The sequence below is a fragment of the Apostichopus japonicus genome, chromosome 9 (genome assembly GCF_037975245.1).
Source record: "Apostichopus japonicus isolate 1M-3 chromosome 9, ASM3797524v1, whole genome shotgun sequence".
NCBI lineage: Eukaryota > Metazoa > Echinodermata > Holothuroidea > Aspidochirotida > Stichopodidae > Apostichopus > Apostichopus japonicus.
In genome coordinates, this window is record NC_092569.1 from 29,870,258 (window position 1) to 29,896,635 (window position 26,378).

At 37.2% G+C, this 26,378-nt stretch overlaps 1 protein-coding gene across 3 annotated transcripts in view; it reads right to left on the reverse strand.

Moving 5' to 3' along the window:
• Positions 1 to 26,378, reverse strand: part of LOC139974103 (peroxidasin homolog) — a 77,038-nt gene that overhangs the window by 21,762 nt on the left and 28,898 nt on the right. For 2 of the 3 annotated variants that reach the window (XM_071981018.1, XM_071981019.1), the window contains exons 2-6: positions 23,891 to 24,034; positions 22,046 to 22,189; positions 16,918 to 16,989; positions 6,736 to 6,905; positions 2,688 to 2,805 (exon numbers count right to left, since the gene is read on the reverse strand). In XM_071981018.1, coding sequence (XP_071837119.1) covers positions 2,688 to 2,805; positions 6,736 to 6,905; positions 16,918 to 16,989; positions 22,046 to 22,189; positions 23,891 to 24,034 — 648 coding nt within the window. The remainder of the gene's footprint in view (positions 1 to 2,687; positions 2,806 to 6,735; positions 6,906 to 16,917; positions 16,990 to 22,045; positions 22,190 to 23,890; positions 24,035 to 26,378) is intronic. The other variant, XM_071981020.1, reaches the window with a different exon arrangement.

A 26,378-nucleotide genomic window follows, 5' to 3' on the forward strand; every position in this document is an offset into this window, starting at 1 on the left:
TACTGTGTGTTTTATCACAATTAACTTGGACTGGATAATGATCTGCACTGAGTACACAATGACAACATATCAGGTGCATGTGACATTTAATCATGCTTTACTGACCATACTCTATTTTATGATTCCATCTAAACAAGTACTGACCAGCTAAAAGCATGCCAGGAGGATGCAAGGACGATATGTCAGTCAATTGTACAACCTTTCCTGGCCTTTTGTATGGTCCCACTTAAAGCAGCATTTTGCGTCTTTTCTATGATTTTTCTCAACCTCACTGACTCCACTATGCCATAACGACACACATAACTAGCTGATTTATTTAAATCTTACTTCACTATGGTGGCAGAAAAGTCGAAAAATTTACAACTTCAAATTTGTTTTTCTCCAAGATATTTTCCGTTGGGATCCCAATAAACCTCGCCTATAATATGAATATTTAAACACTACGAACGTCATTGACCAATACGTAATACAACACTATGCCTTATTTGTGTACAGTCTATATGGCAGTTGTACAAGGGAGTTCCATAACAACCCCCTGGTTGTACCAGCGCAATCTTGAATCTATTTTTAGCAACGGCTCATACTAAACCTGCATCTCTGATTGGTTGAATTCAAACTAGTGGGTTTGGGGGAACTGTATGCGTTTAGTTTTAAATGTGGAATTTGTTGTGGATACTCTCCTCGTTATCTGCAAATATCCTTAATTACTCGCCAATTAACGTTGTTGGCAGGGAAAAACTTGGCTAATATCTTAGTTTGCTGTTTTGTGATTGATATATGTAAAAAACTTGATGGACATGTCAAAAAAGTAGAAAACGGCGACCAAACGCAAAATGCTGCTTTAAGTACTGACTACTAATAGTGATGCACTGAGGACACAATGACGACAAATTACGTAAACATGACCTTTAATGATACTTTATTGGCCTTTGCCCCGTTTCATTGTCCCAATTATGGAGAGGCTGATAGCAAACTGTCACCATGGAGATAACTCCTACTACAATGTTCCAACCAAACATAGATCAGTATTAACAAACAATTTTGATTCTATTTCCCAAAACTAAAATTGGGGTCACTGATTATAACCTTTCACCCTGTATGTGAGTGAACCAAAATTGACAGCATAATTATCAAACAATCTGAGACCAGAAAAGACATTTTGTGTGAGGACAGGTTAGGACAAGAACCCAAAAGACTTGTAATCCTGTTCTTGTTCAAACATTTCTCTGTTCAATTCAGACCATTAAGGGTGTATTCTGCTGGAAGACACATTCTAGCACTAATATTTTCAACAGTAAAATATTCCACACTATGACTTGAAAACCCCATCTCAAAATCTTGAACATTCTTAACTTGAGCTATGTGTGATTATCATTTGATTGAACCTATTTAGACCAAGACTTGAATGAAAAGAGTACATTGCCTCAAAAGGAAACGTTCCCATTGTATCACATTTCAAGGACAGCTCAACAACAAGATTATCGCAGGAGAGTAGAACTCTTGACAAAAACATGATGATATCACACAGACCACTAACTGTGATCTATCTGTATGGATTAGGAGAGTTTAAGATGAAGACACTGCGATGGAGTCTCATCTACCAATGGCAAACATATTCTTCTATTTCCTGTTCATTTCATATTTTCAGCCACGGGGATATAATCTATCCGTTCAGTAAAATCAATCTAATCAATCACACAGCTTATTTGCATCTCAGTTTTGTTTAATAAATCTGCTCACAATTTTACAGTCGGTCAGGTTAAACTGTTTTTGCAGCTCCACTCCTGACAAGCACAACACCCATGTTTACAAAAATCATGATACGCCTAAAGGCGGTATCTACTGTACCAGTGGGGACGGTATCTACAAGAGGGGCACGAATGCCTGCCAAGCCTTTCTCTTCCATGTGTTATCAAAACACTTCTGAACGTAAATACTGCTCAAGTCAATGCAGCCAAACTGCAATATGTATGATGAGGAGAGTGAAAGTTCAAAAGAATTGGTACAAATTTCTTCAAAGCTTCTATGAGTGTCCATGTTACTTCCATACAGGCAATAACGAATATCACACTTCTAAGACAATAAGATGTGTCAGTGGATAACAATACACTCTTATCCTGGCAGTAAAATCAATATTGAAGTTTGTACATACTTAAAGCGATTGGAATCACACTTTTTAGTAATACCTTTATTTATAGAGATCTGCACTTTTAACTCAAAACTGGAGTTTAACATCCTTTGTTATGATCCTTTGGAGGATTTTAATATTCATACACGATTATATCTTTTATTTTAATTTTAATCTGTCACTGTTCTAATCACTTTAATGAATTTAAAGTATTTATGGAATACTACTAGTAACATTGACAAGAGGGAATGATGAAATTGTAGTGTAAAAACCTAAACCACACCTCACGTTAGGAAAACATGATTTGCTAAATAAAAAAAAATGCACATACTGTAATGTTACTAAGATATGTATCGTTTTTTTTGCACATCAAACACAAACATGAACAACAGGCGCACTGGTTCCACTCACAAAGACTTTTCTGTTGTTACAGGATAAAAGATCCGACTTTGTTCCCAGGTGGCAGTGGAATGCAACAGATCCACACGATTTGCCACCTCTTATAGGACTCCACGATGACGAAGAAAGGTTCAAGGAAAACTTCCTTATGAATACTCACCCATTGTTGAACCAAATGATCTCTGGTTTTGGTTCACCGATGGCTGCGCACCTGAAATAGACGTTACTGCCCTCGGGCGTAGATACATCTGAAGGTGGAACCGTGATGTGAGGGATCCCTGGGTAACGGACGACAAAAGAAGGGAACAATACTGGTTAACACATTATACCATATGAAAAAAATATATAGCCAGCACTTTCAAAAGCATCGTAACAGAAGAAACTGTGTCCAAGATTAGTCTTTGGTGGTTCGTGAAGAGAAGTTGAAACGATATCGCAGCGGCATTAAATGATGTTGCCGATCATGTTGGAGATATTTCAAGGAATGATCCAGGGAGTTCATCATGACTGCTAAAGGCAATCAACCAAATTGAAAGGTTTTGGCCTTGTACCTTTAATTCATCAGTGCTCAACAAGTAAAGATTGATCAAGAGTTGCATCATCAAACTACAGTAGAATGTGAAACCCTTTACTTTCTCTGGTGGAATGTTATAACAGTGCAGACACAGAAACCAACCTCAATCACTAACTACTAGGTCATGCAGCTAAAAGGTGCAATATTTTGGATTCAGCATTTGCAAAAAACCAATCACCATTACAGAAAATAAACATTGTAAATGTGACTCGATTGATGTCATATTTAGACTTGATCAAGTACAGTAGTAAGTCAAGTTGAGTGTGGTGAAGAATCATTAAATATATGTCATATCTTCCCAATGGAGTAAAACTTTTCCTTAGTTGTTTTGTTGTTTCTTTTGTTTTATAGTCTTGTTTGTTTGTTTTTGTTATATGCATATGTGTATATTTTTCTCACATGTTATGGATATTGTTGCTGTTGATATTTTTACCTTTTCATTCAACTTCTCTGTGCTTTGTTTATACTAATATTTAACTGTATTCTGTATGTAACTTTAAAACTTTGATTTTTTATGTGTTTTGCTGCAGGGCAACAAATTTCTATATCTTATGGATGAATTAAATCTCCATCTCTCTCTATCTCTCTCTTGGGAAGTTCATCAGGACAGCAGTTATCTCTACCACATAATAATCATAATAATATTTGCTTTTTATATAGCGCTTTACACCAGCGATAGGTCTCAAAATGCTTACAGACGTTATATTACCCCTGGTCAATGATAACCTGTCCCAGAGACAATCCCTCCAGTCGGCAGCAGTTATATACTGCGCCCAATGACAAGTTACCTCACAGTTACCCATTAAACCCCTGGGTGGAGAGAGGCAAGTGAGATAAAGCATCTTGCCCAAGGACACAACGTAATGAAGAACTAGGTATGAATCGAACCAGCAATCCTTGGATCACGAGTCCGACTACTTAGCCAATTGGCCACCACGCTCTCAACAACACCCTAGATCAAGAATGATGGTTGGGTATGTTGTGTCTTGTTTTATCATGACTGCTCATGTATTCATAGTCACAGCCCAACATATAGGTATAATGAGCTTAGGGAACACTTATAACAGTCAAAATGTCATCATCAAATCCCAAAACAGTCTCAGATCGTCAAATGGAAGAACATCAGCTCTTCATGATAACAATAAAATCAAAATATATCGTCAGGAATGTAACATGATTACGAGAATAAAATTGATTGCTATCAATTAAAAGCTGAATTGATGAGCTCTATATCAATATTTGACATAGATCTAAACATGTTTCTCTAATTCAGATGATGTTATATTGTCAATTAATTTGTTCATGTTTACAGAAGTCGATCACTGACACGAGGCCCCAAAGTGAGTTTATTTTGTTAAAGTACCCCTTCGTATACGTGCAGTAATCTTATAACAGCTCCCATCTGACTTTCACAGCTGTTGCAGTCAAATTTAAACGATCTGACTTCAAATAGGCCCTGTCAAACTTTTATAACATGAATTAATGAACACGACATATATCTCATTGTAATATACTTCTACCAGGAACATCTGTTTAAAGTGTTGAAATCTTCCCCCAGACATCCTGTACACGGAACAAATATACAAAACCTCAAGTTTAAAGATTTACAACACTGATCATGGTAGACGAGGTCAAAGGTCAATTGATTCCATGAGAAATGCCACACTTTATCTCATATGTTGTGAGACGGTAGTGAAGACAAACAGAGACACTCTAACAGTTTTGTAAATTAAAAACTCATTTTGATTTCTAATGACCTAAAAAACATATATTTATATCTCAATATAGTTTGTCATTTTCTTAAAGGCAAGAAATGATAGTAACATGCATGTATAAAGAGGCCTTACTTTGGTGAACTTGCTGAGAGGACAAACCACAATTTATCTGAGCAGTTAAATACTAGAGGTTACCATCTATCTCGATAAATGTGGACTGTGCCGTTTTTTGCAGTGCTCAGAAATATATTGTCCTGCTAGCAAACTAAATTGTCCCAATTTTCTTAAGGGGTTGTCAAGGTCAGTTGTGTATTAATTCTCTGGTTTAATCATGGTAAAACCATTTGCCAAACAATTTAAATGGATCACAGCAAGAAGCCTTTGTTTTCAGTTTTTGGCAAAGAGGGATACCGCCATATCCGTTTGCCTAAGGAATGAAAGGAAGTTCACAACATGATGTAACCTTGAGCACCAAAACAACAATTCCAATGAACTTGTTTGTTGCTCTCCCAAATATAACAGAGAAGTTTTTACACCCTGTTGAACTATATTACAACAGTTGCAAGAAATATAGGTAGAGTTAATATTGGGGGGGGAGGGGAGAGGCAAAAGTATTGATTGATAGCAGGTGTCAGAGGGAAACTCAGAGTTGGATGGAAATCATTTGATACAAATACCATCATGTACGTCTACAGGTTACATACCTCAAAGGCCTTGGTGTATGGCATGATTGACAGACATGCTGGAATCAGATGTGGGGTGGGCTCGGATGAAAAAAAAGGGGTAAATATTTGGAATTGGAGGGGAAATGTGTACCAAGTAATGAAACCACATATAAAAGACAAGAATAACATAATATATGGGTGCATAGTCTGGAATGTTGTGGGATTGAAAGGACAGAGAGAAGCATATATATATATATATATATATATATATATATATATATATATATATATATATATAAACATATACATATTATATACATATACATATATATATATATATATATGTATATATACATAAATATATAAAATATTTGCTACTGGCAACAAAATATTTGGGAGACATCAAATCACAGCAATTAGGTCTGGGACAGCAGAACTGATATCATCATGGAACAGTACATGCTTAGCAGTGGTTTTGAATTTTGTGGCAAATATTTTCTTAGTGGACAATTTTAAGGAATAAAACGACCAGTTTGGCAACTGAGAAAACGTGATCTGTTAGCATACAGCCCGACCGACCATAGCCGAAACTCAACTCACCTGTACGGGAAGAAATGTGGGTAAATTAACGGCAGTTCGCACGTGTCTTAAATACTACGTCCACCGATCAAGAGCGATTCAGTTCTAAGTCGCATCGGCTTCAGTCAGGAAGACTGAACATGCAGTGTTTTCCCCGGCTAGCAGTCTACAGTGTGTTGTACTTGAAGACATGACTATAACTGCCCAGTCAATTAAAACAACACAAACCATCCCATGGTGCATAACCAGCACAACACTTTGTTCGTTCATTTTCGACTATCACATGTGTCACCACTAATTAATAATATTTCAAATATAATATTATTTTAATAATATTGCAATATGAGAGAGAACTTTGCATTCCAAAAGGATTCTCCAATGTCCATTCAAAAGGGTATCCTACATGTCAGGAGTGTTAGCTCAGTGGTTAAGGCGAGTGCCTTCGAGTCATAAGGTCCCCGGTTCGAGTCACTTCAAGATTAATGTATGTCGTCCAGTTACAGAGTTGTTGACAATTCATAATCAAGGACGTGGTGGACGTTAAATATGAACGTAACTACGTAAGAGCCTGATTTCGGTCAGCTTGCGGCTTCTTCGCGAGTCCCTGCTTGCAGGAGGATCCAAAATACATACATACATACACACATACATCCGATATCGTCACTAATTACTTACTGCAATTTAGCTCCTCGGCATCCAACTCTACCAGATTTCTGCCGACCAGCCTTGCAGGCTTAGAGCAAGTGGCTGCTGCTTGGGTATTTTGTGTTCTGCTGGCAGATTTGAGCATTTGAACCAGCCAGATGAGTTCACAGTTGCATAGGAGGTTGTTGCCATCCAGGCGTCTGTACATTGAATAGAAATTGTAAATTTGAACAAGCTCCCTACATAGACATGCAATGTAAACCGCACATCCGTCATCATTCACAACGAAGAAATGACCGGAGGATAGAATGACCGGAGGATAGAATGACCGATTCAATCCAAGGGTATCATCCCAAACAACTTACCGTATTCCATGTCTAGAGAAATGTTCATTTTTGTAACATTCAGTATGAGACATTTCAGTTATTATGGTTTTACTTAAATTACTCTGAATCTCTGAGATCCAGATCAAACAGAACAACAGTTTTCATGAGTTTTCCCTTTTGTCTTGCAATGTTAATTAGTTATTCTTCAGGGTAATTGACTGACTGCACATTCCAAAAAGCAATATGTAATTAATGCAAAACCATGGCTACATGCAAATCAACTGAAGGTATGTTGTTCCATTTTTTCTACTTTAACAAATTTAAAATCACTACTTGGCCCTTTATATCTATAACTGAAGATTAGGATTGACAATTGGCCATGAAACTACTTACACATTAGCTATTAATAGAGACATTTTAGATGACTCAACAGCTCAAGAGAGAATGATGTGTGAATTGATCCCTCCTCAATAACTATACTGACAATGAAATCTGTTTACCGAGCCCAAGAAAAATCATGTTCCATTCAAATTTGAAAATCTCCATTTACATTGCCTTATGTCTATTTACATGGGGGATCTGCTTCCATACAGACAAACCAACCACCTCAGCATCAATTTCAAGCTTCAAGTTTAATGAAGGGATGAGATACTTCTCAATGCCTTTGATAAAACTGGCAATGTTCTGTATCTTTAATGCCTGCCATTAGATGATGATGACACTGCTGCTGCTGATGAGAGTCAATATTAACTGAAACAACTAGAATGGGGGGGGGGGGGGTAGGATTGTATCAGTAATTTCAAACAAAGCCATAAAGCAATAAATCTGTCCAATCACATGATAACCTTTCAACCTCTCCCTTCACAAAAATATATAAATAAACCAAAAAAGCTTTCATTAGGACATAATTTGGCCCAGAACAGTAGCTGAGATGAAGACTACCTGTCACTACATGATGATAACATTCTGATCTGTTGAACTACATTCTAAACTTTAACTGTCAGACATCTTGGCAGATAGGTTAGGGAGAATTATTGTCTAATCATCCTCAGCTAGTTTGTCTTATCTGGTTATAGCGCTGATCACAACTCTTTTCTCCTTTTTATTTCAAATACCATTCTGATGACTAATTTTGTTTTATTGATCTCATAATTCTAAAATGTTGCATTTTTGCATCTGAGTTGTAACTTTATCAGAGGGATGTTGCCAGGTATTTACCAGACTGCTCTGGATATATATACAGAGTTAGAGTGCTTGGGTAATGAGTAGACAAGTAAGCCTGAAAATCAAGCAATTCAAAACAACATTGGATTAAATGTCTGTAATTAACTAATGTCTTACTTTGTTGCTCTCTAATTAGAAGCAGCTTAATGAGTTTAACAACTGGCACACTGCTATCTTTATCTAATATGAAGTTTAGATACAGAGTAATCACAATAGGTGTGAATATCTGGTGGTCTCATCATCAAAATTCAATCCTTGCAATTCAACCTCAAATGCAGCAATGATTTTGACCTTGAAAATAAAATAGCACAATTAAAACTTGGAGCCATTTCCTACATTTGATGGTGCATGATTTCACCTTCTGTATGCCCTGTAGTTTTGTGAAAACTCCCAAACGGAATACATCTTTGGGGAAAGTCGTCTGACATAACAGAGACCGATAACGACCACGCGTGGGTTTTGTGTCTCCGGACATTAACATTTGTAGCAATTATGTTCACCCAAATTACTACCAAATTTAACAGATTATTTGTTTGGTTTTGGAAGTTTTTCCGTATGAAATCTTTGTCACTGTGACTATAACCTTATTAATGAAGAAATTAGACTGCAATCACGGTAATGAAAACTCAAACCTTGGAACTAATTTCGCAAAACAGCAAAATCATGATGAATGATTGACGGTATGGCTAACAGTACATCCAAACCCTATCCAGACTGTCTGTTAACTTCTATCACACAACTCCTCATGTCACCAAGGTTATCACTCTGAGGTTTCCCAGCTTTCCTGTTATCCAGTCATATTGCTTGTAGGTATTTTAGTTATAAAACACACTAACAACACCTGAAGAAAGGTTGACAGTTCTAAATTGTTTTCTCTTTTGAATAAGTTTGTAATTTTCCAATAAGGTTTTCTTTTTTTGATTCCTGTAAACTTGAACTCTTTGGTTGCAATGTTATCATGTTTTTTGTTTTTTTCCCCCCAAAATTGAAAAGATATTATTATTACTACTATCACAGGAAATGAAAGGGAGAATGAATAATTCATTTACAACATGGGGAGTTTTGGGGACACTGGGGTATAAATTCTCTTGAAATACTTGACTTCATATTTGTTTTTTATTTTTATTGGGGGATATTTTTTGGAGGGGAGGGATATTTATTTTTAGGGGGTGGTGGGAAAGAGGAAGGGTAAGCCTCAAAACTATAATATAACTGTCTTAAATCATTGCTCATGTCACATCTATATATGAGAAATAATAACCAGTCCAGGGCCATCATATTCACTGAAAATTCCTTGAAATATACCACAGATAATGATCAGTCTATACCAGACAGAACTGATACAAGTGAGCATTCAATGGTATCCACACATTTTCTGGTTTACCTGAAGAAAAATTTAACCACCATAGATTATTTTCAAAGCAAAATTAGGTAAACAAGAGGAAGAGCAATAACCAACGAGGAAAACGTAACGTACCATTTAAGGAAAACATTGTTCCCCAGACTCTTCCCTCCTACTGCTTGCCCTACAGTAATACATTGTGTTTACCCTTTAAAAACGTAAAATATGACCTATGACCATTCAATGTTATGAATTGTCTTTGAAATAGAAAGTATATATTCGCTAAGCAGTGATCAAATACTTTAACAAACAAACGTTTTCACATCTCACTTTTCTCCCTTCTTCACTCATCCTCGTTCCCCTGTAACTTCACTTAATGCCCCCCCCCCCACCTTATCTGCTCTTCCATCCTCCCTCTAACTCCAACCCCCCCCCCCCACACTCCCTGACAGTGGTATATGTGCACACTACTGAGCAGACCACTGTCAACATGAATAGAGAAATCAAATGTTAGGTATGAACGGAGGACACTACACTCAAAGGAACAGAAAAAAATGCATAATATACACAGCATGAATAAACATTAAAGGTTAAAGGTTACCAGTTGGGGTAAATCAAGACCATACAAATGAACCATAAGGAAATATACATATATACAGATATAGATACAGAGGTGCTGACAATACAGAGAAGTGCTTAATATGTTACATACCAGCATATAGAGAGATATAACTCATCTACTAGAAATAACACCGCAGCCCACTCGTACATATTTCCCAGAGATAATTTGACAAGAACACAAAGATAAGATTATATACTCAAATACAAATAAAGTTGTTACATTGTTATATATAGAGCAAAGCAAATATGCAGCAAGCAATTAGTACGAGAGGTGTTAATTAAGACAGCTGCTGACGATGTACTATATTAACCAACGTTGCAAGCCGTGATTGTCATTCACATAATATTCACATAATCCTCCAATGATATGTCAAAGGTTAATATGTTATTTGATTGATGCATGCATGCATGCACCAGTCTCCCCTTATATAGTATGACAAAACTATACTATTAAACATGGGAGGTGATTATTTATGCGAAATGAAAGCTGAAATGGTCGCCAAGCCTAGCAAATCGGAAAAGACAGGTCTCTTAACTGTGCCAAGTATTGTTCACACCTAAAACGATGAGAGCAACTGAGGCAAGCATACATTTCTCTTCCATTTCGCTTAATTCTTACTAATAATTATTGACACCAAAATTTCAGAGAAAAGATCATTGCATTACAGAGAAAGGTTAGCTTGTAGAGTTACTACTTAATATCCTAGATTGAGTACATACCATTCAGCAGTTACTGTAGATTTGCAATATTGATCAGGCTCATCGGTACTGGTCTGAGATTGAGTGGGGGATGGGGTAGGGCATGGGAGATTTCGGGGGGGGGATGGGAGATGGCTAGCCCAGGCATCTGACCAATACTTATTGGTCTTGAGCTTGCAGCACCATACCCTCATGAATGTCATAGCTGTGGAGACTATTGGAGGGCCATGTGCTGCAACTGATAGCTACATCTTTACATTCGTGTAGCAATGTTTGCTCATAAAAAATGTACAATATCTTATCTAGATAGGTGACACCCAATGCAGCTAAATTATAATCCTGGATAGCTGAATGTAGATATTTCATATTCTATGTTAGAAAGTAGATACACTAGAATGATAGCTGTCTAGAGTATCTACAGTATGAATACCTTACACACATATATGGGTTAATTGGTATCCTAATGAGTAATCAGTGAGTTCAGTATACATTCAATTATTCCCTAATGAGAATGACTATGAAGCCATTGTTAATCCTGACTCATAAGCAAAAGTGACATTAATGCATCATTTAAAAAAATATATAAATATATCATTAATTAATGTTGTTAATAATGATCGACACATCACAGACCTTAGAACCAGGAACAAGAACATTACGCTTAAGGTCTTTGTATAATGTTAGGTACAGGACTGTATTACACAAAGTGTGGTTAACTGTCTACAATGTATCACTTGTGATAATTAATATTGTAACAAACTATATATTGTGCTAGATTAAAGAGCCCCCCCTTCCCAAATTAGGCACAGATCCAAGGAATGTGGATGTCCCCGTCCCCCCCCCCCCCAAAGTGTGGTTAACTGTCTACAATGTATCACTTGTGATAATTAATATTGTAACAAACTATATATTGTGCTAGATTACAGAGCCCCCCATTCCCAAATTAGGCACAGATCCAAGGAATGTGGATGTCCCCTCCCCCCCCCCCAAGTTTTGAATCCCATGTAGTTAAATAGCACAGTTAAACTTGCGTGTAGACCTAATTTACAGCCTTAATATGCCTCAGACATCTAAAATATTCATTTTCTCCTTGGAGAAGACCTCAACCAAGAACCCCTACATGGGAGTCCCCTTCAGCAACATCAGGGCCAATAACCCTCCTTTTAAAGGTCACTGATCTACACCTCCTCTCCCCAACCCCCCCCCCCTTTCCTTAGACACACACACACACATCGTGAAGTAGATTTCCATGTGTGGACAGATATATTTTCCAGGCCTACCCAGTATTATTCAAAGCAAGCTAACCACTGTACATTGTCATGTGATGTTGACATCAAATAGCATCGAAAAACTCTTAAAATTTATCTCAAAAGCCACTTCAGTCATAGAGAGTCTGTAGACTTTGAAAAGGACTCTTATGATCTCTCCATGGGATATGTCTATTATCACTTCCTATCTCAATTAGGAATCCCAATAGGTGAACAAAAAGTGCATATATCTATCCCACTCTAATTGATGAAGTTAATAGGATGTAACAGATTCTAACATCTCCAGGATAATGAGAGATGACAGATAAACAAAATGATGAGTCTGGACAGACAACCTTCTTTAATCAATACCAAAGGTCACTATGGCAACGAGACAACCAATCAGCAATGTCTTGTTGGATTCAAAAGTATACTTCAATGTCATGAACTTCCAAGTTGCACTCTCAATTTTCTAATTTTTCAATAATTATTTGTCTCGTTCAAGACTTTTTCGATGAACTTTAAAGCCAAATTAAGAACAGTTTGGTTCTGTTTCAAACAGTTTGGTTCTGTTTCAAGAAACATATACTGCCTCAGTCCTTATAGAGATATAGGTCATAGCGACTCTTACAACGTCAACAGCTACATTGCAGAACATCTTTTTCTTTTCAGTTTCGTAAAGACAGAAAAATTGTGCAAAATTGACAATATATTGAGGGGAATTTCAGGCTAGACACCTCCCATGCAACATGTTATGATATTGCATTGACATCATGTTGACATCATTGTTATCATGCTTTGTAACTTGGTTTTCTCTCAGTAAATCACAAAGAAAAAGTTCAAGTTTATTCTGGTTAGGATGATAACTTTTTTTGGAATCCTGGGTGGTTTCAAACCTTCCCTGAGGGGGAAGTCAATTTAAAGAAAAAAGTAATCCCAAAATAGTGAAAAGAAAAAATTGGAAGGTTGATAAGGCTATTCAAGTAAACCTCTGTAACAATGGTAGGACTTATATGATGCCCATGGTCCAAAACAATGAGTGACTGGTAGGTAGCCAGTTATTTTAAAAACAAAATTATGAAGGAAAGAAACACAGTCCAGCTTCTCACAGATCAGGACATTTGCCAAGTTTTGAGGACTTCATTCGTTCATTCAGTGTCCTTGTAATTAAGCCTGGAAGCCATCCATAGAAATATTTTGTTTAAAATTATCTAAATATGATATTAGCCCTGAAAAGGAAATAAGTCCCCCCTCCCCTCCCCTCCCCCCCAAAAAATAAAAACAGAACAATGTAATCACATTGCTTGTTAATGTTAACACCTGTAACAAAATGATTCAAGAAGATAAACTAAGTATTGATGATGTCACTGATGATGTCACCGTCCTGACCTTTAAGGTCATCAATGTACAGTATCGGCCTCAAATTTTAGACTGGTAACCATCGCTTGAACAGCTTACTTTGCACGCTAACAATCCTTATAATATTTGCTTTTCAAGAGTAGCTAGCTGGAGGTTCATTCCTACTATAAATTGTTCCCAGACCAAAGTGTTCCAATGGCTGTTACAAATGCTTAGTATACAGAAACATTACAAAATTGTAAAATTCTGGTTTGGATGACTTTTTATCAGTGTTTACCCGGGTCCCCACCCGACGCTCTACTACCCGGTTCCTAATTTGTTACCCGAATCCTTTAAATTTGTTTATTGAATGTGTATATTCCTTTTCTTTTATGTTTTAAGAAGTTTAAAAATGTTTCAGTAGCTACAAATTATTAAAATAACAGGTTAATTGAAAGAAACAACTGCAAATTGAAATTAACGAACATGTATGAACATGGAAACATTGTCAGAGAAAAAATACACTTGATATCTTACAGCCTTCAATATGCAATTTATTGAAAATAGCTATACCAGAAGGTAAATAGACAAATTTCTAGGTACCAGGACACCTGACGGGTAAGAGCCTCGGGTACCCGGTTCCCAATTTTTGGTACCCTTGTAAACACTACTTTTTATGCACTATGTTGTAGTACTATGTCTGCAAATGTACTTTCCTTTCTTTGTATTGTTTTTTAATTTTATTTTGAAGCTGTGAAATATTGCATCATAATGATTCATTATGCGATGTTGAAGGAGTTATATATCTATTCATGTAAGAAACAGGTGGTGTTTACGGAGCAACCCATCACAACTTGCATGTTAGATTGGTAACACACAGTATGAACCTTTCATTCAAGATAAGAATGTGAATACAGTGGCACACTTACTTCCCTTGCATGCAGCACAAACTGATGTCCTCAATAATTGTCTATCACCATAGCAACCTTATCACCTATCCTTCTGCACACAGACTTGTCTCTACAACATGTGTCATTCACTTTTAGAAAGTTTATACCTTCACATTCCACAGCAAAACTCACTGGTGGACAAAAGCAGTTCAGTTTCAAAATTTTCAAGGTAAACAGCAAAGTTTTGAAGTGACAGGTGAATTGCTTTATAATCAGTAATTACTTGTGTTTGAACCAGTGGCATGCCCAAAGAGGGGAGAGGGGATGGTGGAAGTTGTCCTTCCCCCCACCCCTATCCTCCATTCAGGTAAAGATCAGGCCAACCCTCCCTGCCCAAGACACCCACCCTTCATTAAGTTCATGACCCTACCTCAATCAGGTTTGTATATTTTTAACTTTTTGCCCCATCCCCTCGCCACCCCACCATTGAAAACCCTGTTCACAACAGTGCTTTGAACATTTACTATCATGCACACAATTCTATTGGCTAGACTTTAACAGATAATTGACCAGTCCCCTTTAAAAAAAATGCACCCTTCTAGATAGTTTCTCAACAATGAATGATAAATTAGCAAGCAATTGGGATGAATACTTTCCTTTCAATTTTACTGTGCTTCGAAATATTTATTAACTTTTAGTAGACAATTGCTTTTACTGAAATTTATGCACAGTAAAGTGATTTCCACATTGTATCCAGTCGAATTAAACAAGCTATACCAAAGATTCAAAACTCATTGAAAAGATCTGCTTGTAACAGGTATGATTCCTAAGAAATTGCCACTGCAGGGCTTTTTGGACAATATTTCCAATTAAATAACCATGTATATTATCTATCCCTATTTTTGCCAATTTTCTGCAAAATTATCCACCAAAGAGGATGAAAAATCTTTAATGTGTACAATTTTCGTAAACCTGGTAGAGATTTATCTTCTAGCTATTCATGAGATAGACCGCATTAAATAGTCTATATTCTGTCCCCATTAATTTATGTAATTGGAGAAAACCATGAGCTCTGCCTCTCTAAACACGATGCCTTTCGTTACAAATTATGGCACAGCAAAGCACTAAAAATTTACCAACTAACAATTAACCATTAATTTATAGCTCAAACATGTAGTGCCCTATGGAAATACAAACAGCAATGGAAAATGACAGTGAGTTAAAAAAAAGAGAGAGAGGAAAATTGGTGTGTACATTTCTGACAGTGCAAAAATACAGAACGACATAGCAATAGACGTAAACCTGGAAGGCCAAGCTACACGGTGTACAGACATGCAATGATGTTACTGACCAGGCAATGGGGACACTGTGCATAATTGTAGGGCGAGCATGCAGTGCATGAAGAAAACAGCCTCTTCAAGAATGTAGATGATGGACTGACCACACCAGCTTTAACCATGCCATTGATGTATTTAAAACACAGCCTTACCATCCATCCATCCACCCAACTCCTAAATTATCCAATCATCAGCCATCCTCACAAAGGGTTTAGAGGTATGCTTGCAGATAAAAACAACTGATGCATATTTTCATTCAAAACAGAATGCAGAGGAACCAGCGCAAAGATCTGACTATTTACACTATTTTTATATATATTTTTTTTTTTTTTTATGTGCATGCCTTGTTTGATATTTTAGGTTTTGTGTGTCATGTCCAACATTTTAGTTAATTTGGTATTTTAGGTTTTGTGTGACATGTCCAACAGTTAAGTTAATTTGGTATGTTATGGAAACATAAGGAGATTAATTGTCATTTTAGACGAATCTTTAAAACATCTCTGCCATAATGCATCATTATTACTAATCTACATTCCCCGCACCTAATTATCTTCTTTTGTACCTCCTCGATCGAACCTCCTTCCTTCTTGCCCCCCTCACCTTCTATCCCCCTCACTATCCAACCCCTTCCCTTCCCTCCTCCTCCCTCACCTATCTACTTAAGAGGCAAAAAGCTTTTGGTTGTTTGATTGTGCAAGTTGTTTGTGGAACGGTAAACATACTTTGAGGTTTGGCAGTTAAATGTAAACTTCAGCGGATATTATTGAATGCCATAAGGTCTTCTCCCTACAGTGGCTGTGTTATGAAATCCAATGCAATGACACATGGATAACTCTGTCATTAACAACCAATGACTTATATGGTCTTTTGTTATTCTACAAGATTACATAAATATCCTCCATTCTTTAGCAGCAGAAACAACCAACAAACAAACAAAAACAACCACCCAAAAAATCCCAAAAAAATAAGTCCATTATTTGTAAATATGAGGGGGGGAAACCTTGAAGTTAAAGCTGGGTTTTTGAAGAGTCAGCTTATAAATGTGGTTTTTTATTAACCTCATGAAATTTTACCCGCGGTAAGAAAATGTTAGTGTGGTAGGAGAGATGTTGGGTGAGAGTTAAAAAATTGAGCTATCCATGAACACCAAACCCCAAGGGTGACTGACCTCCTACAGTCGATACTTACAGCCGTTTCAGCAAAGGTAGATCGAGAAAGGTATCCGGAGCAATCACTGAAATGTTGTTTATATTGAGGAATCTGCGAAAGAGCACGGGTGGTAGGTTAAAAAGACCTTGTAGCACCAACCACTGGTTATACCAAGGTAAGGAGGTAGGGAGGGAGGGGGAGGGTCAGGGAGGGATGGAGGAGAGAAAGTGGGAGAAAAAAAGGATAGCCAGCTAGAGCTGGGAGATGAAAATGTTGGGGAAGGGGCTGAAATGTGGTCCAACAGGGCAATAAAGAAGAGATCCCCAACAGAGAAGAGAGTGCTGGATATGAAATGTCTGTCTGTTGATGAATGTCTATAAACAAACTATCGCACATAGTTCTTACACTGATATTGGACCTACTAAATAGTGAACTGGGGAATACTGTAAAACAAAACAAAATGGACATCAAACATAGAAATGGATTCATCACCCAAAGTAAGTGTGTACCCCTGGTTTCCTTATTGTTGATGTCCTTTGAAAAGTCACGTGACATAAAGTATCACATGACAATGTGTCATTATGCAGACAGAATGTCACAAGACATCATGTAAACACATCACATGTCATTATGCAATAAATATTACATTATGTGTCACATGATATCAAGTATCACATGACACATCACATGATATCCATTCACTGTCAAGCATGTGTCATATATATTTTAACTAACATAGACCCTATACCTGCTGTAACTATACATAAGGGTACATGACCTTAAACATTTAATTGTCCTTCAATTGTTATTCTAAAAGTGTACAAATAAATACTACATAGGTACAATTTGAAATAGCTTTAGCTGAAAGAAGGAGAAGAAAAATAATAAAGCAAATTTATGGCAACACAAGGAAAGTTTCAACTAAATGGTTTTTGAAGATCAACTTGTCAGAAAACGGCAAGCTATTTTTAATATTTTTAAATAGCAAATCATTAAACGTTTTTGACTAAATTTCATTGATACATATAGAGTAGTTTTGTTCAAAATCATTCTTGGAACAGACTGTGTTGCCTGAGGTACCATGTCTTACAATTTATGGTTGCAGGGTGTTTTCACAAACTTGTAGCAATTTTATGATAACACACAGCTTCAATAAATGGAGTGGTTTGGCATGAAAATATTTCAAATCAAGCTTCTCTCTTCAAATTCTCAATTTTAGCTGCACTTAAATCCATACAGCACCTCTCTCTCCCCCTTCTACTGATTTGCCCCATCGATCCCCCTCCTCCTTGATCCTCCACCCATCCCCCACCACCTTCACAATACCCAGAAAAATGTCAGCAATACAAAGGTTCATACATTTTATTTACATTAACTTTTATACAACTAAAATTATCTACATACAAAACACACAACAAATAAAAATTCTGTGTGAAAAGCAGTGATGAATTAAGACTTTGAAAAATAATATTAGTGTAAATTATTTTTATGCGCACATAAATGGTTAATAAAGTGATGAGCTGATCTATACTACGGCCAGCTGCCTATAGAACTCTTATAAGCTTTATATAAGAATTCTAATCTACATTTCAAAAAAAAAAAGGGAAAAAAAAAGGGAAAAATGAAAACATGCTTAGCGGTTGTTTTCAATATCATATCAGCCTCTCAAAAAACAAGTCATATTTCTTGGATCTGCACTTCATAGCATTTCAAGAGCAAACCAGATGAATAGTCATAAATTACTGGTAATTCATCCAAATATTATAACACCAGTTAAATATTCCTACATAGAGTACCTCATTGTTTATTGCTAGTAAAATCTTATTTTACTTAACTTATTTAACTTAACTCCCTGGCATCACACAAATCACTCTGTCATATTTTGCTCCAGTTTTTTCCTTCTTCATCACAGATTCGTTCTTTGAAAATAAACTTCAGTACTCCACCATCAACATGCAGACCATTGTAATGCAAGGAGGCCTAGTAACAAACGTAATCATTTTTCACCGAGCCCACCTAATTGTACTGCCACTGACAGCACTGTCAATCCTTGTTACTTACATTGTTTCATCACATCCCAACCCCACCTTGCTCCCACTCTCCTACACCTGCTTGTACAACTCATCCTCACCCATTCTTCCATCACATCCCAACTCCCACCTTGCTCCCACTCTCCTACATCTGCTAGTATAATTCATCCTCACCCATTCTTCCATCAGATCCCAACCCCCACCTTGCTCCCACTCTCCTACACCTGCTTATACAACTCATCCTCACCCATTCTTCCATCACATCCCAACCCCCACCTTGCTCCCACTCTCCTACACCTGCTTATACAACTCATCCTCACCCATTCTTCCATGACATCCCAACCCCCACCTTGCTCCCACTCTCCTACACCTGCTAGTATAACTCATACTCATCCACTCTTCCATCACATCCCACCTTGCTTCCACTCTCCTACACCTGCTAGTATAACTCATCCTCACACATTCTTCCATCACATCCCAACCCCCCCCCCACCTTGCTCCCACTCTCCTACACCTGCTAGTATAACTCATCCTCACATTCTTTCATCACATCCCAATCCCCCACCTTGCTCCCACTCTCCTACACCTGCTTGTTTAACTCATATTCACCCACTCTTCCATCACATCCCAACCCCACCTTGCTCCCACTCTCCTACACCTGCTAGTATAACTCATCCTCACACATTCTCCCTTCACATCCCAACCCCCCACCTTGCTCCCACTCTCCTACACCTGCAAGTATAAATCATCCTCACCCATTCTTCCAAGTTTGGTAACATTTTCAGTGATACTGAATTATATTCCACTTTAACACATGTTTCTTATTGATAAAAAAGTAGTAATTCCTTTCAACTCAGATTGCTAAAACAAAAAATCGTGCACTGGAAGTGAACTCTAGGATCAGAAAACACCTCACTCCTGTTATATAAATCTCATTCATTCTTCTTGTTCTTATCACCGATACTGTTTCCTTAATGAGTTTGAACCACTTCATGTTCCAAGAACACAGATGGCATGACATCCACATCTTGTGTTTGACAAACAGCACCTCTAACCCAAACTGATAAGCTGGTTAATAATTAGGACTCTAGACTTCCGCACGACTGAGACGCATTTAGGAAGCAGATGTGGTGAAGGGAATGTAGGACAGTCAACGTTGGCACACAGATTAATTTATATCTCTTATGTGGAAAACTTGGAAGTGAGGGGATAGTGTTTGGTTATTGGACACTTCTGGTATTGTTATAGCTCACAAATTCACACTTTATATTAAAAAAATTCTGTTACTATTTTTGTACCACGAGATTGTGTCCAATTGATCCTGGCAAGTTTGTTTTCATCAATATGAGGTGACTGTTGTGTATTGCATCATGGTTTGATATGCAGTACAATGAATGCATCATCTCTCTGGCCTCTGAGCACAATTTTGGTCTCATTCTATATGCCCAGTTGAACAGTTAGTTGTCGAGTTTACGAGATGGCTATGGCATGTCAATGTGTTGCAAACAATCAATCAACCAATTAAATCTTATAAATATTATAAATTGTAGTTTTGGAGTTGATTTTGAACATGTTTACAGTGATACAGGTAAATACAAATAGATATTATGTAATAATCACAATATCTGTATTGATTGATATATGCTTTTCTCTATACAACTTACCCACTATATAAACTCTGGTCCTCGATATGATATACTTGGCAGCAAGTGGGATGCAAGATTAGAATTCATTCATAATAAACTTGTTAAACTTAAACAATTCAGAAGAACAGATTATCCATCAGTAGTTTGTTATATCATACAAGTTTAAATACTTCTGGGGATCATTGAGCTGTAGCCATTTTTGTCCACATTGGCCTTCAAAATACCAACATTCTGTTTTTCTTTTCTTCCTTCACAAAACAGCAGGAATAACAATAACCAGGCTTCTGATTGCCAAGTACAGCTCATTCCATAATGTTCTATGTAAATCTATTATTGCCCTGTAAATGACATTTTTAACTTTTGATGATACCTCAAAGGAAATACCTTTGAAAAACAAATCACCCATCACCATAGTGATAACATTAGGTAGTCTCTGAGACCCCAATAAATGCCCTAAATCATGATTAGAACATATCTGATTGGCAGAGGACCCCATCAATCCATCAGAAAATAGCTCCTCGAATTATCAGAATTATCCAAACCCCTGTTGAAAATACCATGAATTGGGTCAGCCACTCCTAATCATATTTAGCAATGTACTTTAAAGTGGCCAATCAACGGCCCAAGTACTTCCTCTGACACAAGATGCTATGGATGACAATATAGAAGTTCACTACTACCACTCTGCTTGTTTGGCTTGTGGGAAGTGATTGGAATTGGTTTTCCTGTGTAGTTTAAAGAAGCTTAGAATGTCAATAGCCACTACCTGCCAAGAAACCTTCAGGGGGGTGCATGATAGTTGGATATCACCCTATCAAGCTCCCAAAAAAAATGAAAAGAAATTGCAATGTTGATCTTGTTATGTTTTGCAGGAAGAAAACAACACATAGAAAATAAAGACTGATACACTTTTTGAAATATGGTATGTATAACATCGTATGCCCAGGTATAGCACACACACACACAAACACACACACCTTGTATTTGTTCCCGAAACTGTGGAAGTAATTTGATTAATTTTTTACTTTTTGCTAAAAAAATGGTAACTTAGAGGAGGGGGAAGGTTATTTCTGCTGTATGGTGAGCTGTCTTTGCCAAAAACCATATTCCTGCATTTTCCTTAATAGAAAGTTCATCTTCCCAGAAAATGTCAAACCCTTCACCAAACAAGACTCTAAGTAGATAAGAAATTTGGATGAGCAACATGGATGAACTTAAATATGCAGATATGCTTCTTAACTGGTAGACCTATTTAACAGTATCTCTACATACCTCAAATTAACAAGCTGAAATACCATGAAGAGGAAGGACAAAGGGGCCGAACAGTGTGGGGGGGGGGGGGTTGGGGGCAGAATGTAAATCGACATAGAGGGACACACCTTTTGCATGGTGATTCTATCAAACAAGATTGTAGTAATGGACAAAGTAAAAACACTTTATTATGACTGATGTTTAATATGATAAGAGTGATAATTATGCATTTATACTTACAATCTATCTAAAGATGGTAGATTGCTAAAGGTATTGGGATAAATTGTTGTAATATTATTGGAATATAGGTACAGCTGGGTGAGACTCTCGAGACCTTCGAACGCTTCACTTCCTATCTCGGAAATTTCATTCTTGAATAAATATCTGAGAGAAAAAGACCAAAAGAAAACACATTTGAGGACATTCTTTTTGAAAGGAGCATGTATGATAAACTTGAAAAAACTTACTGATCGGTTTATATATTTACGAGTGACCCGCTTACCTGTCTCCCCACAACATTAGCACCTCATTCTACCATGTCTAGTATGCCCTGGTAATCTTTTAACACTGTGCACCCTCAGTGACCGGTCCTATCCGGTCAATGCCCTTCCTTCTCATTCTACCATCCAAAGTGTTTATTCATGCGTTTTCGTAGTGGATTTTTATCTTTCGGAAACTGCCCGGAATACCTTGGATTTTTACCAAGAGACTTCCTAAGTATAGGATTTCTAGACGTTCCAACAGCCTATTACAGCCTGATAAGTATCCTTTTCTTATAGGGAAGGGAGTTTGGGGGCTGTTTTTAGTGTGCAACTCTCGCCCATGCGTTCGTTTTATATTAGTGTATTTTAGTGTTATTTTCTCAGGTAGTCGTTCCGCGAAGCTACTTCGTTCGTTCGCCTTACTCTGCTCTGGTCGTGGATAGGCGGTTGGTCATCTTTGTGTATATACATGTTTTTTAGCTGTTATACTTCTTCTAAGATGTTATGCTTGTTTTCATGTACTTTCGTTACTTGTTCGCTTTTTAAGTGTTGGGTTTTCACGTCTTCCAGTGGAATGCAGCACCGCCCCCCCCTCCCCCCTCCTCCCAGCACCACCTCCTTCTGACAGGGGGAATACTTTAGTCGTGGGAGACGGAGAAAGGGGAGTGGGGTCAGTAAGAGACAATTGTGTCAATTGTACACCTACGAACAGAATTTGCATTACATGTGAAAAATTTAGGCACACATAGGCCTATATATACAGCATGAGCCCCATTTACACAGTACAGGCTAATTGTGGTTGTCACATGTACAAAAGCAGAAGACTTTTGAATAGAATAATGCCAACTTAAATTCTGTACTTGGCGAATATTGCTTCCAACATTACGGTAAACTGAAGTGCATACTGTAGATTGGTAAGTCTTGTGTGAATTTTCCCACACAAAGACAAAGAATTCAACCAACAAGCAACTGTGTCGAAAATAACATCGGCAGAGGAAGTACGGAGACCAGCTAAAGCAGTTTAGTAAATCTCCTACCTTCCTTTCTGGAGCACACATGTTATCACTTAATGTGCAAAAACATTGTTCATGAAATGTACCGGAATATGTGTCTATTGTTTGCTGTATGGGTTATGCTTATTTATTTTTTAACTACTATATAAAGAGGATGAATCAATTACTCCTTCCTATCAATTGCTAATACCAATTCCTGTGACCAGTTAATATCTGTTTTGGGGGACTTTCAGTATGAGTCTGTGGATGCAAATGATGCATTGCATTGTGGAAACAATATTGCAAATTACATGTACTGTAGTGTTCAAACAGCCACATGAAGTAAACTCACATATGATCATTAGCCTATATGCACACAAATCCCCTGTCCCTTCTCCCCCCCCCCCTCCTCCCCTATTCCCTCCACGTACACATGGAGAGGTTGTGAAGTTCACTTTGTAGTCAATTGGGATGATTCTTAAAATGTTGGTCTCCCCTGGGTGGGGGGACCTAACTATTTTTGTTCTTTTGTGCCTCCTCCGATGAAAGTAAAACACAAATGATGTGACACATGCACGTACATACATGTACTAGTAGTGTAATATACTCACAAATATTCCAGATTGGATAAACCTGAGAAAGCTCCGTTGACTATCCTGGTAATTTTGTTATTATTAAGTAAAAGGGTTGTAAGCTCTGGCAAGTTACGGAAAGTACCTGGCTGGATCTCTGAGATCTGGTTGAAGCGAAGATCTCTGTAAAAAAACGAAGAAGAAGAAACGATAGATTATGAGAACTGCTGTTTTCAGGCTTAGATGCAGATAATGTATATATCTACAGAATATGAATCATGTTAAATATGCAGATTATATGTAGATTATATGCAGATAATGTATACATATCTACAGGTTCATTTAGAGAACACAGATAATCCTCCTGCTTATAACACATAGATCAACAATATGTGCAATGAGTAGGTAATCCACCATAAACAAACGTAATGACTACTATAATGTCTGCCACGTAGGTTTAGTTAGGTAATTCATGTAGAAGATACAGTAATCTTTCAAGAACATACAGTACATGTAACAACTGGTATTCAGTTGTATGCTGCATATATACAGTAGGTAGGCAGAATAGCTATGGTAGAACATGTGAACAGCAGCACACAGTACATACACAGTAATCGATGTAGAATATAGGTAACCCATGAAGAAGATAAAAGCAGAAATAATCTTTGTAGAACACATAGAAAGACATAGAAGGAAAGGTCAAACTGTCTTGAATTTAATTTGCTCAAGAAAACAAGCTTCAAGGTAAGCTTACTTTAATATACTTCAATCCTTCAAGGTAAGCTAACTTTAACATACTACATGTCCAAGTTGTGGATTGCAATTGGGTACAGAAAGCAATTAAACTTATAATATGGGATGCATGCTTCCTGCAATAACCCTGCAGTGAGCCCTTTCTTGTTGAAATATTTATTGACATAACCTCCACAGATCTGATGTATGCAAATATTTCATGAAGCATCTTACATGTACTTGAGAGTACTATGTTCATGCTCAAACCAACACTGAAGGTTAGAACAAACATCGTTTTATCACTTCTATGAAACTTGATGCTGATTAAGTTTAAACAAATATACATACAATATATAATAAACATATCAAGAATTTACATTCATCATGGTATGTGGTTAACCTTTGTTATTTTACCTATACATGTGCTATTAACACAGACAAGTGTTCCAAGGATGATCGGAATAAACAATTAAATCCTTCAACAAAACAAACTAAAATAGATCAGTTTTAAGGACAACTCTAGCCTCCCAGTGTAGTAAAAAATTATAGTAAAAAAAAAAAAAACTAATGCATTACTATAAATACTCAAGTTTTTGTCATTATTAAAAGCAATATTTCTTGTTTAAGAGTTATCAATATTTCATCATTTCCATCAATTATCACATTCCACTCATGTTTCTTCATAATGTTCAGTACTCTCTGTATGTATTATAAACTCCTACATTACGACTTAATCCAAATCTGTTACTCCTTACATTTAAAGACAAAACTTTTGAGGAAAATTATATTTACCCCTGAGAAAAACAACACAGCTCAAAGAAATATACTTGGCAAAGAAAAAAGGAAAAAACACTCCTAATTGTGATGATGATTGGCTAATACTGTGCAATAAGAGACTTGTATATTGTTAAATCAGGATTTCACTTATTCATAGTTCACAAGTTCCTTTTTTTGTGTCTTTTTTAATCCATCACAGATTGATTATAATTAGAAACCAATATAAATAACATCATCCAAGGCTAACCGGATTAAAGGGAGCCTTAATACCATTCCCATTAGTCAACTCTTTGACAACCCCAAAATAGAGAATAAATACTTGACTTCCCTTTGTTGTTTATGATTAACTGATGACAAATATATTTGTTCACCATTGAAGTAACTGAGGGGGTTGCTTTGAGAGTGGGTGGGAGTAGTACAGTAGATAGTCTAGACTTTGCGGGATGCACTTCTACCGAACCAGGGAGTTGGTAACAAACAAAAGGAACAATCACAGCTGTGTTGATTCGGTCCTGTCCTTAATCCCATTTATCTCATCAACATTTAATTGTCGTCAGGATCATTCAGTAATCACCATTGAGTGTTTTAAATGTTCAAGCTGCAGGGTATCGTCCATAGAAATAGAGCCACAATTAAAGCTGTGGCAACTGTACGAAACTGACCGACACAGGTGACGGAAGATGGGATCAGAGCATTGACAGGGAGGACTGTCAATGGATGGGGGGAGTGGGGAGGGAGGGTCGGGGTGCAGGAGGGAGGGGGTGCTCTGCTACTTCCACTACCAGGAAGATTGGATGAGAGCTTTGACTGGGAGGACTGTCAATGGGTGGGGGAGGAGTGGGGAGGGAGGGGGTGCACTGCTACTTCCATTACCAAGTAATTGGTGAAGGAATCTATGGGATGAGAGCATTGACCGAGAGGACTATAAATGGGAAGAGGTGGGAATGGGGGGAGGGGGGGTCCAGTGCTTCTTCCATTACCAATTAATAGGTGAAGGAAGATGGGATGAGAGCATTGA